Source organism: Microtus ochrogaster, linkage group LG1, assembly GCF_000317375.1.
Source record: "Microtus ochrogaster isolate Prairie Vole_2 linkage group LG1, MicOch1.0, whole genome shotgun sequence".
NCBI lineage: Eukaryota > Metazoa > Chordata > Mammalia > Rodentia > Cricetidae > Microtus > Microtus ochrogaster.
The window spans coordinates 50,619,481-50,631,954 of NC_022027.1; the positions used below are offsets into that span (position 1 = coordinate 50,619,481).

Below are 12,474 nucleotides of genomic sequence, written 5' to 3' on the forward strand. Positions count from 1 at the left end.
TTTTCTAATTTTCAGCATATAGACTGTATTGCACACACATATTTCATGTTTTTGAAGCTATTATGATAATTTTAAGACTTCCATTTCTTTCTCTTTTTTATTATTTTCTTTTTTCAAGATAGGGTTTCTCTGTGTACCTCTGGTTGTCCTAAAACTCGAGCTGTAGATCAGGCTGGCCTTGAACTCAAAGAGATGCACCTGCCTCTGCCTCCCGAGTGCTGGGATTAAAGTCATGTGCCACCATACCTGTTTAAAACTCCCATTTCATAATGCTTATTACCAGCTTATAGAAATACAATTGTCTCTTGTATACTTGCTAAATTCAGTAGTAGCTTTCGTTAAAGTCATTGATTGTTCTGTGCAAGCAAGCCCATAATCTAAACCACAGGCTTCTTATTCATTTTGTCTATGGGCCTGCTTCTACCCCTGCCTTATTAAACAAAGGACCTTCAGGAAGTAATGAATAGTAATGTCTTGTTCCCAGTAACATAGGGAAAACACCTTGACTTCACCATGAGTGTGGGTCACTGTGGCATTCTGTAAATACTCTTTATTTGGTTATTCTTAGTTTGCTTAAGAGTTGTTTTTTATTATTATAAATGGGTACTCATTTTTCTACATTTTTGGCAAAAAGTTTTATGAAATATAATAATTCACGTGCTGTAACACCCATTTGGATTTTTTCTATATTCACTCACCATCACTTCCTGCGACTTTTAGGATGCATGGTCATTGATATATATTAACCCAGTGAACTACACTGATTAAAAAAATACTGGCTCACTCTTAATCTTGGTATGATGTTTTCTTTTTATATACAGTCAGCTTTTATTTTATTATAGAATTGCAACTTGCAGTGATCTTATAATAACATCCTGAATATACTTAATATTTAGCAATTAAGAATGTCTTAAATGTTACCACAAAGCTTTATCATTTAAGAAGTATTAAAAGCCTTTGCGAGCATTGTTAGTACTCAAAATTGCAGGGCAGAGGCAGGCAAAGGTCTGGGGGTCTGAGGCCAGTCCAGTCTACACAGTTGAGCTGCCTGTAGGACAGTGATACCATGTCTCAAAAAGAAAAAAAAATTCAAATGGTAGATCTTGGAGCCTACCTCAGAGGTTAACATGTAGAAGGCTCTGGATTCAATCAAGGCTTTAAAAACCACTTGAAAACAAAAACAAACCAAAGAACCACACACAGCTAGAGCCAGAGAGAGCACTCAGTGATTAGGAGCACCTACTGCTCTGACGGAAGACTTGAGTTTTGGTGCCACCCCAACTCCAGCTTCAGGGAACCTGACAACGCTGCTCTGGGGCACTCGTACCCATTCACATATTTCACCTCACATTCCCCAGCCACATACACACAAAAATAAATCTTTGAAAACAAAACAAACAAAAAAGCAACCCATACAACACACTGAGTGTGGTGGCACACATATCACAGACTGGGAGGTGGGAGAGAGGAGGACCAGGGGTTCAGCATAACCCTTACTTGCTGGAGCCTGCCTGAACTACAATGAGACAAATGCCTCAAAATTACCAGATCAACCAAACAAAAAAGCCAGGTGAATGACTCAGCAATAATTTCTCCCAGAATCCTGGAAAGTTGAGGCAGAAAGACTGTCATGAATTTGAGGCCAGCCTAGAATAAATAGACAGAAGGAAGGAGGGAGGGAGAAGGGAGAAAGAGAGGGAGGAAAAGTGGGAGGAAGGAAAGGAAGGAACAGAAGAAGGGAGGGAGGGAGAGAAGGAAGGAGGGTAGGATGGAGGAAGGGAAGAAGGAGGAAGAGGAAGGAGAAGGGAGGAAGGAAGGGAGGAAGGTAGGAGGGAGAGAACCAAAAACCCTCACATATGACCTACAGATAAAGAATTACACAGAAACTAAAGAACTAGAAGGTAAATAGCTTCACAACTGGGAGATGTAGTTCAGTAGCAGAACACTTGACCAGCATGCATGAGATCTTAAGTTCAATCCCTGACAGAAGCAAGCTAATGAATAAATAATAACAACACTACATAAGGTACTTAGGATAGGGCCGTGGCTGCAGCCCAGGGACAGAGTGCTAGCTTGGCCTACCAAGGCCCAGACTTCATCTCCCACAGTACAACAACAAACCAGAATGCTTAAGATTTGCCCCAGGTGCAGCTGAAGGGCCTAAGTAGGCTTCAATGATGTGGTGAGTATTCCTTTCCTAATCTGCATTACAGAAAAAAAAAAAAACTGAAAAACTTTCTGAAGCTATTTTTTATTCACATTTTACATAAGATTGTAAAATGTCAATTATGAAGTACCAAAAACTGGGGCCGCTAAGCCAGCCCATCCTCCTCCCTCAGCCAGGGCTCTGGCTTCAGTGCCTACAATACCAAGCTTCCATCTCCAGGACAAGATCTACATGCTGCTTCTACGACCTCAGAGCCACAGAACTAAGGAAGGTGGTGGTGACAGCATCCTGCACCTAACAGAGCAGACGCACTTCTGCCATAGACGTGGGAAATCACAGGCATATTCTCATTTCAGTGCAATTCATGCTAGTGAACTGTGCAAAGATGAGAGCCTTCAAGTTTTTTCACAAGTAATGTCAAATGTACTTGAAAATCAGGTAACTATGCTGTAGAGGGTGTGGAGAAAGGGGTACACTCATCCACTGCTGGTGGGAATGCAAACTCGTGCAACCACTTTGGAAAGCAGTGTGGCGGTTTCTCAGGAAATTCGGGATCAACCTACCCCTGGACCCAGCAATACCACTCTTGGGAATATACCCAAGAGAGGCCCCATCATACAAGTATATGCTCAACTATGTTCATAGCAGCATTGTTTGTAATAGCCAGAACCTGGAAACAACCTAGATGCCCTTCAATGGAAGAATGGATGAAGAAAGTATGGAATATATACATATTAGAGTATTACTCAGCAGTAAAAAACAAGGAATTCTTGAAGTTTGCGTACAAATGGATGGAAATAGAAAACACTATCCTGAGTGAGGTAAGCCAGACCCAAAAAGAGGAACATGGGATGTACTCATATTTGGTTTCTAGCCATAAATAAAGGACAATGAGCTTATAATTCGCGATCCTAGAGAAGCTAAATAAGAAGGTGAATCCAAAGACAAACATATAGGCATCCTCCTGAATATTAACCTTCATCAGGCGATGAAAGGAGACAGAGACCCACATTGGAGCACCGGACAGAAATCTCAAGGTCCAAATCAGGAGCAGAAGGAGGGGGAGCACGAGCAAGTAACTCAGGACCGCGAGGGGTACACCCACACACTGAGACAATGGGGATGATCTTTCGGGAATTCACCAAGACCAGCTAGCCTGGGTCTGAAAAAGCATGGGACAAAACCGGACTTACATAGCAGACAATGAGGACTACTGAGAACTCAAGAACAATGGCAATGGGCTTTTGATCCTACTGCACATACTGGCTTTGGGGGAGCCTAGGCAGTTCGGATGCTCAACTTACTAAACCTGGATGGAGGTGGGCGGTCCTTGGACTTCCCACAGGTCAGGGAACCCTGATTACTCTTCAAGCTGATGAGGGAGGGGGACTTGATCGGGGGAGGAGGAGGGAAATGGGAGGCGGTGGCGGGGAGGAGGCAGAAATCCTTAATAAATAAATAAATTAAAAAAAAAATAAAACTTTGATGCAGAAAAAAAATTGTATCATAAAACAGCATGTAAAATAAAGTTTATTTTGCCTTGAAAAAAAAAAAAGAAAATCAGGTAACTAAAAAGGCTTATTGCGTGGTAAATGGTTAAAATTGGTATTATTGAACTGAAGAAAAAATGCAAAACCTTTTTTTTCTTACAGAATAGTATAAATGTTTATTTTCTGTATGATTTATTCTTCTGCCCTGTTTTTACAATATAGAAAAGTGTACTTTTTGAATAGCTCTAGTAAATATAATCTTTCTACTTTGGGATGTAATAGGGCTTAAAAATTATATACCGAACCCTCCCCAAGTAATCTTTTAAAATTGGTAAATTAATGTGGCTATTAATTTTGTTCAGGATTTGATGCAAATGCCTAATACAAAAGGTTGCTTAGTGAGGACCAGACAGAAAGAAAGGGCTCGATACTTTAGAAAGCTTCTGAGAAGTCAGACTAGTAGCATTTGATTGCACCTTCAAAGTTTTACAAGCAAAACATTCTTAAGCAATGCCATCATACATAATCTACAATCATAATCAAAAATTCACAAACATTTTGTGCACACTGTATATAAATACACATCACAATGGTGCAATTAAAATTAACACACAATATATACAAAATGAACAAAGTTTAGGTTTAAACCAAAAACTTATTGCAGTCTTTTGAAAAATAACTTGATTAGATATTATTTTGTCCTTTTAGACTAATTTACATTTATACAAAGTTTACTTCGACACACTAGACTGAGGTGCTAAGAATGTCTGCATTATCTACATTTAAAGTTACTGCACTATAATTTATAAATCCACAATTTAAAAGAGCATACTTTAATGAATAACGGAATCCTCTTTGCATTAATTTCTATTGCCTATATCTTTCATGTTCATATGAACATATATACACACTACATACAACTATAGAATCCTTGTAGGCAGGGTTATAAGCATATGCTAATAGTGACCGAAGATTAAGGTACCATACAAAATGCCTCAATTCCAACACAGTTTTTCCCACTGTCAAACACTCAAGAGTCCTATTACATTAGGCTCTGAAGATTATACAGTTTTTAATTACTAAAAATTATTTTGGTTATTTTTGCAATTATGAGAACACACACACCTCAGCTTACCAAATCACTGGCTAAAAACAAAGCTGTATTAAACTACCCTTATAAAAAGATAGCTCACTTCAATCGTGAAAGCTGCTAGCAGGCCCACTCCAGTAAATCAGGTAACACACACTGATTCAAACTGAGTTCCAGAGTCTACAGAGAACTGTGTGCATAAAAACTTCATTGTACATAATCTCACAGCTTTGTACTCTTGCTTCCCCATCCAAGTCCATTCTCTACCTGATACTTATTAGTCCTAGATTATCTTGACATAAAATGTTTACTTCAATTCACACAATCTCTCATTTTAGTAGTTATCCATAAAGACTTTGACAATTATTACAAATCAAACCACCCCCTTCAAAGGAATGAAGACATCCCAGAACACGTTAGCCATTCCTTATCATAAAGACACTGCCCATCCTCTGAAAATTACTGTCCCTTGATATTTTGTTTTCTTTAAAGAAAATACAAACTTCATAACTGCAAAGTATGATTGGGATTGTTTCCCCTTCTAATTTCCCAAAGACAAAAGATAGTATTACAGAACCCACCCAAAAAGGCTGATTTTTCCTTAAAAGAATGGTGTTTTTCTAGACAAAATGTTATATGTTTCATTAAGAATCTGGTTATGTGGACATTCTACCTGTGAAGATTCTGGATCTGGAGCCAAAGAATGGAAAATACCCATGCTGCCTTGGCTCTTTCTACTGAACAAAGTCATACAACACCATACATCATAAATGGTATTACAATAATTTATGAATGTACTTTGTCAATAGAATCAGGACAGAACATCTAATTCTTAAGAAACCCAAGCAAATTAAAAAGATATATAATACAATAAAGGAAAAAATTTTAAAGAAAAAATTTAGAAGGGACATAGGCAGAATTAACTAAGATTTAAAATGTACCAATTTCTTCATTTTAAATTTCTTCTCATTCAATAGTATAGTTTCTGGTCTCTTAAAACAAAGGCTGAATTAAAATACAGCAATTGTTATCTTCTAGAAAATCAAGTGTCCTGGCACCTTAAATTTTCTGTACAGTTCCATGTCCGTCTTTTGTGCAAGAGTCAGCAGTGCATGGCACAAGGGTCACTTTTTGCTTTTCCTGCAGAGTTGATGACGCTCATCAAACACCGTCCAAATTCCTCAAGTATCATCCGTTCTGCCGCTGCCTTTGATTTCCCCTTCTTGTCTGCCTGCTCTGCCTGGGCAAGAAGGCAATTACACGTGGCTTCAGCTACTTCCTTAGTTACAAACGTAAATGGCAATCTGAAATGATTTTTGAGAGAGAAACACAGATGATCATGAAGTTGATCTTGGTTTCTACTGGCATCTTCATGCTGCATTAGCATAAGGGACATCGGTTTGTGAGTCAAACACAGTCTCAAGAAATTAAGATACACGTTTGGTCTCAGCAAGCACATCTAACAATATTTAGCAGGAAATACTTTTAACCTAAAACATATGATTGACTTCCCAGACGTGTCATCTGGCTAAGTAAATGATGCAGTGTGCACCTACACTGGGTGTCTCACCACTCACAGCTTCCCAGCGTGCAAACCCTCCGCGCGAGCTGTTCTGATTTCTGTCCTCTTTCCTGACACACAAAGGGATTCCACGGCCATACCTAGGAACTCAAAGAACTGCTAAAACAAAGTTCTACTACACTCTCTTATGTTAGCTGTTAAAGTTCTACTACACTCTCTTATATTAGCTGTTAAAAGTTCTACTACACTCTCTTATGTTAGCTGTTAAAAACAAAGAGCAAAAATGTGTGGCACACACATCTACTACCAGCACTTGGGAGACAGAGGCAGGCAGATCTCTTCAAGTTTGAGGCCAGCTTAGTCTACAGAGCAAGTTCCAGGACAGACTGGACTACTATTATACAGAGAAACTCTGTCTCAAAAAAAACAAAACAAAACAAACTCAGGTATGACATCAACTGAGCATACTGGTGTGAGTTTTCAGTCTCACCTCTCTCTTAGTGTATGTCCATGTGCACTGAGTGTGTGGATGCATGTATGAATACATGTGCACACAGAGTTGAGAGGAGACAACCTGCATTATTCCTTGGGTAGTCTACCTAGGGTCTTTTGAGGACTCAACTGGCCTGAAACTCACCAAGTAGGTTATGCTTGTTGGTCAATGAGCCGCAGGGATTCTCCTACCTACTTGTCAGAGCACTGGGTTAGCAGTATACATCACCACGCCAGCCTTGTTTTGTTTTTGGTTTTTCAAAAACAGGGTTTCTCTGTGTAGCCCTGGCTGACCTGTAATTCACTCTGTAGACCAGGTTGGCCTGGAACTTAGAGATCCATCTGCCTCTACCTCCGAGTGCTAGGCTTTTAAGGTGTGTGCTACCACCACCCAATAAAATGTCCAGTTTTTTGTTTAAATGTGGGTTCTGGTGATGTAATTCAGGTACATCTTTACTGAGCTATCTTCCCCGCCTTAAGCAACTGGTTTTTTTTTTTGTTTTTTTTTTTTTTTGGTTTTTCGAGACAGGGTTTCTCTATGGCTTTGGAGCCTGTCCTGGCACTAGCTCTGTAGACCAGGCTGGTCTCGAACTCACAGAGATCCGCCTGCCTCTGCCTCCTGAGTGCTGGGATTAAAGGCGTGCGCCACCATCGCCCGGCAAGCAACTGTTTTAAAAACATAGCTTTAATTACATGTGCAGTGTGTGCGTTTGTTTGTTTGTTTCAGGGGTTAAACCCAAGACCTCCTCATACATACAAATGCTCTACCACTGAGCTGTATCCCCCCAGCCCTACAGTGTATAAACTTGTGTTTACACTTACATTATGAACATGGGGGGGTTACTGTAGTAATATCTTTAATATCCAGAGATTAGATTTAGTAATCTTTAAGAATCATTAAAATATTATACAGAATCTGTATCATAATCCTAACTAGGTATCTGTCCCTTTTTAACACACTTAAGTCAAGAAAATTTTGTAAATGCTATTTCCATTCTAAGAGGCTATCGTGATGGCCAGTGTGACAACCACAGTTCCGTCCCTGGACACAAGACAGGCATGAAGAGAGAACCCACTCCACACAGCTTCCTTTGACCTCCTCAATATCACACTCACACACTGAGTTGTATAAACGCATAGGTGAGTTGGGTGTGTCAGCACAGCTGTGTAACCCTGGCTGAGCTGGAAGGAGTGTGAATTCAAGGCCAGTACAGGCTGCATAGTAAGATCCTGTCTCTAAAAATTAAAACAAAAGGGGGAAAAAAAACCTAATAACCAAACTACTTTATACCAAAAAGTTACAAATATTGTACCTTTCTTCAACATAATTCAGCATTTAATAGATATTCTCAATCTTCCTAATGCTAAGACTCTCTAACACAGTTCCACATGTTGTAGAGATTCTCCAACCATAAAATTATTTTCATTGTTGCTTCATAATGTAATTTTGCTTCTGTCATAAATTATAATGTAACTATCTAATATTTAGGGTGGTCTTAGGTGAGCCCTGTGAAAAGGCCATTCAAACCTCAAAGAGGTCATGACCTACATGCTGATTGCTACAATAAATCATTTGCAAGGTTCATCCTCTTAATTTCTCAAATTAATCTCTAATACACTGTCTAATATAAGTCTAAGTCCAAATTACTGTGTTAAAAGCAGACCTTGAAAAATACTGCCAACAGAAATTCTTCTTGCAGTTACCAGGAAGCTGAGACCAGAGACACAGGTGTTTTTTCCCACAGACTAATAAGTAACTCAGATAAAAAATACAGGTCTACCTATTTTTATCCTTTATTATTTATTTTTAAACACTTTGGCATATATTATTTTCAGGTAATTATGTTATGTACTTTATATACAATACCTTTATTTTTATTTTATTAATTAATTTAATTTTACTTATTTATTGGTTTTTCAAGAAAGGATTTCTTTGTGTAGCCCTGGCTGTCTTGGAACTTGTTCTGTAGACCAGGTTGGAATCCACCTGTCTCTGCTTCCTGAGTGCTGGGATTAAAGGTTTGTGCCACCATGCTCAGCTGTTTATTTTTTATTTTGTTTTGAGATGGGGTCTTGCTCTACTGCACAGGCTTCCCTGGAACTCTAAATGATTCCTGCCTCAGCTCCTGAGCAGTAAAAGCAGCCAAGATTGTACCTACTGTCTGACTTAGGACAAGCTGCTCTACAACCGAGCTCAGCAGTCCAGAAAAGTAGGGGAGTGGACTACAGAGGGCAATTCAGAGCCCACTAGCAGGAGGAAAAGTCAGAACATAGTCTCGCAGTCTAGCCAAGAACACAAGGAAATGAGGAGCAACACTGGAAAAATGAAACCCTGCTTTCTCAAGAGTTTCTCACATTGCATACTTACCTCAAGTTGGTAGGGAGAAATCTAGTTACTATTCATAGCAAACCAAAGAACTTCTGTGTGTTGTAGAAAGCACAGAATCTGAGAGTGGTTTTCCTTCGACTAACTTAAAAGGTAGGTAAGGTGGAGGGAAAATGGAAAATTCAGATTGGCAAGAGTGTAGAGTCTGAATTTAACCCTGTCTCCCTAAAAAGAAACCTTACTAAAAGCGAACATCTGAGAAAGAGATAAAAAGGCTTTGAGAAGTATTGACTCACTTTCCTCCTCCACTGTTCAGAGCGGGGGTTGGCCTGGTCAGCAAGTCTGAGATTTGCGAGGATAGCTTGGTCTTGGCTGCTGTCTGTTGCTGGACCCTTACTTCAGCTGCATCTGCTAAGTGCATCAAGGTCTTCCGTTCTGGGCTTTCTTCAAAATTCTTACAGCCAATGCATTTACAGATTGAGGAACACATTATTTTTGCCTGAAAGATTTACAAAAGTTTCCAAATCAAAAGCAGAAAAATATTATTTGTAAGTAAGTCCACAGCAGAAAAGTAATAGCATTGTCTTGTCAACTGAGGTGAGCTTAGATGGAGCATGTCTGCTAACAAAGTCTGCGCCTGCAGATAGATCATGATTAGTTGACAACAGTGCTTGTCTCAAGGCCTTGCAGCTCTTTGACTCTGACTACAGAGTCTCACCCAGATAGGACTAACACTTTCTTCAGAATGAATATAAATAAGATATGAAAGTGTTTTTAAAAGGTTGCTAAGAATCCAACCTCAATCGGATCACCATTAACACACCAGTGACCTCACAGTTATGCAGAGAAACTCACGGTTTCATATTAAAGGAATTTCATGCCTAAGCTTGATCAGATGAGGCAAAAAAATTGTCATGAATTTGAGGCCAGGCTAGGTTACAAGTGTGATATCTCATCTCCAAAGGAGAAAGGGAGAAAGGAGGCCACACGCAGTTTCTTCTACTGAATCAGATCCCCAAGCCCTTCAATAATCTAAATCCATAAACTAGTATGCTCTCCTGTGTAAAAATATGAAGTATATTTACATGAAAACACAGACTGAAGCTAAGTGTGAAGGCCCACAACTATAATCCTAGCACTTGGAAAACAGGAGCAGGAGGATTAGTAATTCAAGGCCAACTTGAGCCAGCGATTCAAGGCCAACCTAGGCTACGTGAGACCCTGTCTCAAACACAAACACACACACTAAATAACTAACCCCGAAAATCCAGACCTTCAGTACACACAGCAACAGGAGCGCAGAGGGGACCCATTAGCAGTACTGTTTGCCTAGTGAAAGGATGGGCTTTCTGTCAAAACTGGGGGTGGGGGAAGTTCCTCTCTGAAAACGGCATTTGAAAGAATGAAAATATAGACAATCTAACTATGGGAATGAATCAACACAAAGGGTTAAATTAATATTAGGCATGGGGAGATTGTTACATTTAAGCTTTGAAAATAAAAAAATAGTAAGTTTATGACCTTGTCTGAAGCAAGAAACAGGTGATTTTGCATGTGATTCTCCAGAACAGCAGGTCCAGGAACAAACCCAGCTGGCCGAGTGTCAAGAAGCAGTGGAGAGGATCTGGTGACTCAGCAGAGCCTCAACTAGAACGCTCTGTCGGGGTTCCTCCTGCAGAGCAGCCCTCCTAGGGGACTACTGCCAGGCTAGGAGAGACAACCTTTTCCTTCAGGCTTACTCCAGGATCATGTCTAAAGAGCCCATCCATGGAGCTAGGTGGGTAGTATTGTGCCGTGGCCTAGCAGCTCTGCTGTCGTTATTCTGTGGCTATGTTACTATTTTAAGGGAAAAATTAGCACACAAGTCCAAGGAATGACCTTTGAGTCATAGACTTGCAGCCCAGCTAATGAAAGTGACCCATATAGAATGATGAGTCTAAGGAACAGTTCTCCTCTCTCTCTTTCTCTTTTTTGGTTTTTTGAGACAAGGTTTCTTTGTGTAACAGCCTTGGCTGTCCTTGAACTCTCAGAGATTTGCCTGCCTCTGCCCCCCAGTGCTGGGTTTAAAGGCATGAACCACCACCACCTGGTAGGAACAGCTTTCTCAAACCCGGCTTGAAAGGTCCCCCTGCAATAACTGCGTCTTTTCAATTGAAGCGGCACGGTGAAATCCTGTCCACAGCCGCGGCTTACCTCGTAGCACTCACAGTAGTTCTTAAGACATCCTGACCGTTTGCAGTTACACCCTTTGCTGTGCCGCCGATCCGACTCCCCCTCTTTGCCTTTCCCTATCTTCGGCTTAAAGGCTTCTGGATTTCTATCAAGGCATGCCTTTTGGAGCAAATCAAACATGAAATGAGATTAAATCATAGATTCAATTTAAATACTTCAAAGGTACAGAATTAATATTTATCTTTATAAAGCAACAAAGATCTTTAGAAATGGCACAAAGAGATTTTTCTAAGTTAAATGAGAAAAAAATCACCTTTATTGCTTTTTGTCTTTCATTTTCATGTTCCAAATTGTTGTAACAATTGGTACAATTGCAGTTGTTGCAAAACTCACCATTCGCAAAACAATCACAGTATCTGAAGATAAAAATCAGATAAGATTAAAAAGTTATTTTAAATAAAATAGCAATGATCTGATTATATATGCATACACCTCTCCACCTGTGATAAATGTAGTACATTTTAGGAACATGCTCGGAGCTCCTGAAACAGAGTTAACTAACAGCAGCGCATTCAGACTGCCAATCATGCATCAGAGCTCAAAATCTAAGCAAGTCACCAACTCTGGAATTTTATCCTAAAAACTCAGTCAAACTAACAGATGCCAACACAAGAGCTATGTAATTTGATGTGCCCTGAACTGAGTTATTTCAAAATCCTGAGAAAAAGGGCCAGCCTTCATTCTTACTACAGACCCCAGAGGCTGGAACAGTGCTGCTTGGAATCCCAATCTCCAAAAGGACTGAGCTTTTCCATGTCAAATATTTTAGTTTAATCCTAATGAGAAAATTAATCATCCAATTAACTTTTTCTAATTGGTTTTTTGTGTATAAGTGTTTTTGCTGCATGTATGGATGTGCCTGGAGCCCATGGAGGTCAGAAGAGGGCATTGGATGCCCCAGGATGGAAGTTACAGGTGACTGTGAGCAACCACTGGGTGTTGGGAATTGAACCCCAAGTGGTTGTTCATAACTCCTGAGCCAGGCCTCCAGCCCTGCATTCAAGGACTCGCTTGGGGGAGCACATTAAGGTCATAAACAAGGTCAGACTTGTTAATAATGACACGTAACCCACATCTCATTATGTGGGTCCCCAAGCCCTGCCGGTATGTAGAGGACCACAATTAGTTTCCTCTGTTTCTGTTTGTTGTTTACAG

At 39.9% G+C, this 12,474-nt stretch overlaps 1 protein-coding gene across 3 annotated transcripts in view; it reads right to left on the reverse strand.

The window, feature by feature from the left end:
- Positions 1–3,802: 3,802 nt before the first annotated feature.
- Positions 3,803–12,474, reverse strand: part of Lin54 (lin-54 DREAM MuvB core complex component) — a 67,457-nt gene continuing 58,785 nt past the window's right edge. For all 3 annotated transcript variants that reach the window (XM_026785356.1, XM_005359553.3, XM_005359554.3), the window contains exons 10-13: positions 11,573–11,675; positions 11,281–11,418; positions 9,384–9,586; positions 3,803–6,051 (exon numbers count right to left, since the gene is read on the reverse strand). In XM_026785356.1, the coding sequence (XP_026641157.1) occupies positions 5,850–6,051; positions 9,384–9,586; positions 11,281–11,418; positions 11,573–11,675 (646 nt within the window). In that variant the 3' untranslated portion in view covers positions 3,803–5,849. The remainder of the gene's footprint in view (positions 6,052–9,383; positions 9,587–11,280; positions 11,419–11,572; positions 11,676–12,474) is intronic.